Source organism: Pinus tabuliformis, chromosome X (genome assembly GCF_031772625.1).
Source record: "Pinus tabuliformis cultivar Carrire ecotype Pingquan chromosome X, CPIR1, whole genome shotgun sequence".
In the NCBI taxonomy this organism is placed as follows: Eukaryota; Viridiplantae; Streptophyta; class Pinopsida; order Pinales; family Pinaceae; genus Pinus; species Pinus tabuliformis.
This window is the reverse complement of record NC_142308.1, coordinates 1215209477-1215217089: the sequence shown is the minus strand read 5'-3', so window position 1 is coordinate 1215217089 and position 7613 is coordinate 1215209477. Positions and strand designations below refer to the sequence as shown.

Genomic DNA, 7613 nt, shown 5'->3' with positions numbered 1-7613 from the left:
CACGTTTTGGCCACACAGGAAGCAGTCTTGGGAGATTGCAATTTTGGAGGGGCAAATGGACTCCAAATCAACAAATTCATGTTGTTCCAGAAAGTAGACTCACAGGGATTTCCAACGAGCTATGATTTGGACCTCGGGAAGCCTTCCAAAAGTAGCTTGGAAAAAGCGATATGCATAGAAAAAATGGCGCTACGCACAGGATAAAAAAGTGCCAATTTTGCTCAAAAACTTTGTTTTTCGCCTAGTTTTCTTCTAGTTTGACTTTTTCTCTCTTATGGTAAAATTCATGATGTGACATGATGTAAATTGATGTACTATGATGTAAAAATGATAAAAATTGATTTGATAAGGTAAATACACCAATTTTAGGTGGTTTAGAGTTGAATGAATCAGTTTCCTAGGTTTTAGAGGCAAGCTGTTCCATTGCCTATTTTTGTGTCCCTAGTTTAGATATGGTTGAAACCACCCCTCTTCTCATGGATTCTACCCCTGATGGATAGCACAGGTAGTTTGGAGGTCTATATCATGTGTTTTTTCAGTCATTTGTAGAGATTGGACTCTTGTGAATGCTTTGAGGACTATTGTACATCATTTCTGTATTTTGGCAAGGAAATAGACTAGGGTTTGCAGCATTTTGTGGGATTCTTGTGGCAATGTGACTTAGTATTGTTTTTCCTTCTGTGATTCAAGTTATCATATGTTTATGTGTGCCAATATCTCTCTCTTTTCTACTTAACTAAATGAATCAAGTATAAAGGTGGAAATCATTAATATTGTAGTGCTCTACCTTAGGGTTTATTTAGTTTTACATGTTTTCTATTGTTTGAAGAGGACTCATGACACTTTCATGCCCTCTCCAACTCCTCACCAGTCTCAAGACTCACCATTACACCTAATCTAAAGTACTAAAGCACTTTCCTACCTTGCCCCACAGAAACCTCTGCAAGACTGAGTTCATTCCCCGAACCCAAAACTGCCTTTCACATTTGATCCAGCAATCAACCATAAAACTCAATCAAACTCCTCTGAGCATATACCTAGCCTAAAATTAGTCTTTACATCAGTCATCTCAAGCCTCATTTGCTAAATTTTCCTGAGATTGACAAGGAGAGAGCCCTCTCCCGACCTGGTAGGGCTAGCTACCAGGTTAAGCGTGGTTTGATGTTACCCTAGACCTACCTTTCTCAGCCTGAGGTAGATTTAGGCTCTAACAAGCTCCTTTTCTTGCTCTGATTATTCCTCTTCCATTTTCATCTCTTCAAGCTCTTCTTGGTCTATATATTCTTCCTCTGCTGGTTCCTCCTCCATTCTCTCCGGTTCTTCTTCTCTAGCAGCTATAAGAGCTGCTACTCCCTCTTCTGTTGATTCCTAAAATATCACCCAAGGAATTTGAAATCGGGTCAATGCATGCATGACTAGTAATCGAACCAGCCCGTGATTGGTGTTGACTGTTAAAATCTATTGTGAACGCTGAGTAGATTGCGCCATCAAGGCTTTTCATAAAAAAGAAGGGCATGTTCAAAGAAAATACTTTTGCCTATGGAAATCGAAGACGAGCTAACACCCTGAAATGATACTTGAACACAGTGGTAAGTTATGTATTTCATAACAAAACCTGCTACATCGCCCCATGGATGCGACAAATAATTTCGGTCATATCCCTAGCCTTTTTGAATGATGCTCTTGCCAGCATGCAAAAATAATTTCGGGAACTCCGGGAGGGAATTTCTTTGTGAAAACCAGCTCTGTCCTTGCTGAGGCAATCCAATGACTTCTGCAATAACTTCCTCCGTGACAGGGATTTCTATCCCTCTGACCTGAGAGCAGTTCTCATTCAAATTGAGTGCGAATTCCGCTGTAATACCCTCATCGAATCCCTGGAATCTGTTAAAGTAGATGTCCCAACCTGCATTGACAAAAATCTGCCACACCTCTCTATTATTACGGACCAGGGTGGTATCCTCCGGCTCGTGACGCACAGCCAACCCACCCATTGCTGTAGAAACAATAACAACACTTGGACACAGTCAACTGTTGGGGAGAGAGTAACAACAACCAAATTAATAGTAATGGTAACAACATGGTGGAATGTGGGGTAAAATGCAGTGAAAGCGGCTGGTGATTTTTCGAAAAATGCAAAGGATTATGGCGAATCATTATGGTAATTAATTCATATGAATTGGAAAATACTAATTGGTTATCGAATATATGTAATTCAAATTCCAATGCATTGAGATGATTATACGAAATGACAGAATTTATGAGTGTACTGTTCGCACAAGTTTTAATAATGATATGTGATATGTCATTAATGTGGTTTTTAAATATGCTGTCGTTCACTTATGACAGCACCCCTCCAACTTAAATGTAACTGTCCACAACACATAAATGTCTCGTCGATGGAATATTTTAATTGAATCCATAAAAGTCAACAGAGATGTACCTGGCGACCTACCTGGTGGTGGAGTAACGACAGAGTAACAACAGTGACAGAGTAACATTAGCGGCGGAGTAACAACATCCGACAATTAGAAAATTTTCCAGGAGTAACAACAATGACGGAGTAACAACACCGGTGGCGTAACAACAACGACAAAGTAACAACACCCAAGGAGTAACAACATCCGACACTTGGAAAATTTTCCAGGAGTAACAACAACGGTGGAGTAACAACACCTAAGGAGTAATAACATCCGACACTTAGAGAATTTTCCAAGAGTGACGACAGTGACGGAGTAACAACACCTAAGGAGTAACAACATCCGACACTTAGAAAATTTTCCAGGAGTAACAATAGCGACTATTACTTGAAAATTTTTTCAGCTCCACATCATTGTATTTCGATAGTATTTCCTACAAAAATACAAACACGTAAGTAGTAACAGCATATATATATATATATATATATATATATATATATTAAGAGAATGTAGAGGAAACACTCTCTGCGCCAACAAACATCGTTGAAATACCATTTCTTTTTATATCTGTGATTTATTCCTATCCATGGGTAGGAGTAGTACGTTTAATCTCTTTTTTTTATCTCTCCATGAATGGTATGCTTGTAACAATAGGGACAAAATTTATTTGATTCCAATCGAATAGGTGTATTGCGTCGATTTTTCCGAGTCGTATATCTAGAAATCCCCGGGAATCTTTTATAAACACTATCTTGGGTACAACTAGTGCACTCCAAAGTAATTGTTACTCTTATATCTCCGCTCTTGGCCATAAAATTACTCTGAATATTGGTTTTGCTTTTCGACATCCTGCTTATCTATGTCATAATAACTTATCCATTACTATTGATGGTCAGGATCAAGTACAGAACTTAACCATTCTGCAACAAAGTTTGCTTTTGGTTCAGAATGATCAATATGTGGAATTAGAACAACTTATTGCCGAGGTTCGTGCTAGAACATCTTCCAAACCAGATTTATCAGAGAGATGTTTGATGAAGGAATCCCTAGAAGTTGGACGATGGTATAATTTCAGACGGTGTCCGTTCACTAAGAAGGAAGCACAAGTATCATCTATTGTAACCAATCTGACTGTTCCATTGTCAAACACAACATCCACTTCATAGGGTCCCATCCAACAAGTGCGAAGCTTCCCTTTAAAATATTTAAAGCAGGAGTCATAGAGTAGTGTTCAATCTCCTTTATGAAACACCTTATTCTTGATAAATTTATCATGCCATTTCATTCTCTGCTATTGGATAGCAGTAGTTTTCTGGACAACCATTGAACGAATTTCATCAAACTCATTTAGCTGTTCCATCTGGTGTTTTTGGGCCTCTGATAAGTCCAATCCTACTTCCAAAGCTGTTCTAAGCGTGCTGATCTCAAATTCTATTGGAAACAAGGGGGATTTCCCATAGACTAACTCAAATGGTGAAAACCCGATTGTGTTCCGCCATGTTGTCCTATATGCCCAGAGAGCTTTAGGAAGTTTCTGAGACCAATCCCAATGATGGCTTGCTATAGTCTTTGTCAAGATATTTTCCAATACCTTGTTTGTACTTTCTACTTGTCCATTCGCCTAGGGGTGGTATGGAGACGTCACCCTGTGTTTGACTCCATATTTCTGCATAAGCTTTACTATCATGTGGGATGTGAACTGCACCCATCCATCTAGAACAATCTCCCTTGGAGTACCATACCTAGCAAAAATCTCTTCAAAAAGAAAATCTGAAACTACCTGTTCCATTGCTTTCGCAACAGCGCTGGCTTCCACCCACATAGTCACATAATTAGTGCAGACCAAAATGTGAAGCTTTTGATGAGAGGGTGGTATAAAAGGTCCAACGAAGTCAATTGCCCACTTCTCAAAAGGCTCGAGGACTACCTAGGGCTGCAATGGAATTTCATCAGACTTTCCAGGCTGCCCCATGTGTTGACAACTGTTGCATCCTCGGACATAATCTCGAGCATCCCAAAAAATAGAAGGCCAATAATATCCCATTTGCAATACCTTGTGGCATGTTCTTTTATCTGCAAACTGTCCTCCACAAGGGCCACCATGGGCAACTTTCAATATCTCATAAATGTCATCCTCAGATACACAACGCCGAATTTGTTGATCAACCCCTGTGTGAAAAATGTATCCTGCCATCCATGAATATCGGGTACTATGATGAATAATTCTCTGTTGTTCCCTGTATGAAAAGTGATGAGGTACATTCCCTATAGTAGTATAGTTAGGAATATCTGTATACCACAGAGTGTTAGTAGAAATTGAAAAAATATGTTCATTTGGAAAACTATCTTCTATGGGTGTACTTTCAGCATCATTATCTAGTCTAGACAGAAAGTCAACAACTACATTATCCTTTCCTGGTTTATCTACTATGGTGATGTCAAATTATTGAAGTAACAATAGAGATCTTGTAATATGACCAGGAGTAATGGGTTTATTCATTAGATACCTGATTGTTGCGTGATCCGTGTGTACAAAGGTAGGATACCCGGTAATATAATACCGAAACTTGTTGATGGCGTAGATGACATCAAGAAATTATTTTTCAGTCACTGTGTAGTTTAACTCGGCAGGAGCCAAGTTCTTACTAACATAGTAAACTGCATATGGCACCTTGTCTACTTGCTGTCCCAAAACTAACCCAACTGTTGTCTGAGAGGCATCAACATGGATATGAAATGGTAATGTCCAGTCCAGACCTCGAAGGATCGGAGCAATACAAACAAGTTCCTTGATCTTCACAAAGGCTACATCACAGTCATCTGTCCACACAAAATCTGCATCTTTTGTCAACAATTGAAAAAGTGGATGTGTTATCTTAGAAAATTTTTCTATAAAGCACCTATAATAACCAGCGCAACCGATAAAGCTATGTACATGTGTGGGTGTTTTGGGTATTGGAAAGTGCAATATTACCTCTACCTTAGCTGGATCCATCCAAATTCTAGCAGCTAAAAGCAAATGTCCCAAAACTATTCCTTCCTCCATCATCATGTGGCACTTCACTGTACTCAAAGAGACATGCGTCTGTTTACATATTTCAAGAAATTTTTCTAGATTTTCCAGTCCTTCTTCAAATGAGTTCCTATATGGAGTAAAATATTCCATATAGATTTCAACAATGTCATCCACCAGATCAGATAAAATCCCTAAAATTTCCCTTTGGAAGGTTGTAGGTGCATTACAAAGACCAAATGGAAGGACTCGATATGCGAAAGTTCCCCAAGGGCACGTGAAAGTAGTTTTGTCCTGATCCTCGGGAGCTATCTGGATCTGGTTGTACCCACTAAACCCGTCTAGGAAGGAGAAGAACTTCTTCCCAGCCAAAGTATCCAAGACTTGGTCAATGAACGGTAAAGGGAAATGGTCTTTCTGTGTTGCCTTATTTAATTCTCTATAATCTACACATATCTGCCATTTACCGTTTTTCTTGGGAACAATCACCAATGGAGAACCCATTGGTTGTTCGAGATGGGGTAAAATAAATCCTACATCCAGTAGCTTTTGAAGTTCTTCCTTGGCAATGTTTTTCATTCTCCTTTGGGGTTGTCTCACAGGACGACAATCCTCTTTGATGTATATATGATGGGTACATAGATTGGCAGGAATCCCCTTCATGTCTGTATAGTCCCAGACGAAGGCTTCTTTGTGATTTCGAAGAACATCTAGAAGCTGTTTTGTTTGGGATTCTGACAGATTTGGGTTAATATTCAGGGTCTTTCCTGGCTCTATCTCTATAGAAATGTTTTCATGGGACACAGTTCTAGGCAGTTCTTCAAATCCATCTGTTGTTTCAATACTTTCCTGTGTTTCATAGCTCAAGATAGATTCTAGAATTTGCTGGTTTGAATCTGAAACAGAATAGGGGTTGCTAATGAAGGTAGTAATTGTATCATCCTCCGTTTCTATTTTCAGTTGAAGGGCCTGCCCAATAGTAAGAACTGGTCTTAATTCTTCATCTTCAGACTCGGGCTCTTCCTTTGGTAGAGGTTTCTTACGACAATATGGTTTCACTGACGGGCTAGGTTTTGCAGGAGGATATAACACAAGGTTTTTAGTAACCTGCCCATTTGAGATAACCATATTTCCAGAATGACACCCAATGTAAGCATCTGCAGTTTCCAACCACGGTCTTCCCAGAATCAAGGGGTGGCCACCAGCTGGGGACTGTGTTTGCAGCACTAGGAAATCCACAGGATAATGCCATGAATCAACTAAGATTGTAATGTCTTCTAACTTTCCTACCGGTTTGACTGTAGATCTATCTGCTAATTCTAACACAGTAGGTGTATGTTTGAGGTTTCGAAGACCCAATGTATGCATGGCCTCAGCAGTGATGACATTTATAGCAACACCCAAATCTACCAGTACATTCGGAATTTCCACTCCATTAATTTGTACAGTTAGAATTGGGTTCCCCGGATCCCCATATTTCATAGGCATAGCCTTTCCCAGCATAAAATATGATAACTTTCCCATCACATGAATAGTGAGTGGGTCCCTTGATTTCTTTTTAGGCTTTTTAGCACAATATTCCCTAAGAGTTTTTGCATATATAGGTACATCCCTCATAGCTTGTAACAGGGGAATCTTAACAAACAGATTTTGTAACTCCCCTAACAAGTCAAACTCAGCTTGAGGGATTTGTTTACTCAAGGCCAACCTTTCAGGATAGGGCGGGTCAACTCGGTGTTCTTGAGTAATTAGCAGTTGAGGAGGTGTTTGATTGTTACTAGCTTGGTTTGATTTCTCTTCAACTGTTTCTGGTTCTTTAACCTCACTGCCAACTTGTTCAATAATAATAGGTGAGGGCTGAGCATCTACTACCCACCCGGATCTCAAGTTCATTTCATAAAGTTCTGTGGTAGAGATACTATAGGAAGGTAGGTTGAGGGTGTCAGCTTGCTGAGCCCCTTTATTGTTAGGATTCAGATTGGGTTGGATAGGAAGTTGAGGGCGAACAGGTGGATTACCAGGAGGTATGTTAGAGGGCAATTGAAGTTGCTGTTGTGGTATTGATTGAGGAAACTGTCCAGGAGGAGAGGGTCCACGCCAGTTCGAGGCCCATGAAGTATTCGAACTAGTTTGAGGAGCCCACTGTTGCCAGGGTGGAAACTGATATTGAGGCCACATAG

General features: G+C 39.8%; 1 protein-coding gene across 1 annotated transcript; it reads right to left on the bottom strand.

Annotated features, from left to right (window-relative positions):
• Positions 1–4347: 4347 nt before the first annotated feature.
• LOC149144331 (uncharacterized) lies at positions 4348–6957 on the bottom strand. The gene is made up of 3 exons (XM_089452130.1): positions 6115–6957; positions 5067–5214; positions 4348–4709 (listed from the first exon to the last, which is right to left on the bottom strand). The coding sequence occupies exons 1-3, from the start codon at positions 6955–6957 to the stop codon at positions 4348–4350; spliced, it is 1353 nt and encodes a 450-aa protein (XP_089308256.1).
• Positions 6958–7613: the final 656 nt, after the last annotated feature.

Bases quoted from the DNA above. Each gene is read 5' to 3' on its own strand.
- LOC149144331 (XM_089452130.1), bottom strand. From the start codon at position 6,957: ATGGGAAAGTTATCATATTTTATGCTGGGAAAGGCTATGCCTATGAAA. The intron at 5,215-6,114 runs GTCTGGGACTAT...GCCTTTGTGAAG, and splicing joins GAAATCACAAAGAAGCCTTC to ATCAAGGAACTTGTTTGTAT. The intron at 4,710-5,066 runs GTAAGAACTTGG...TGTGGTATACAG, and splicing joins ATATGCAGTTTACTATGTTA to ATATTCCTAACTATACTACT.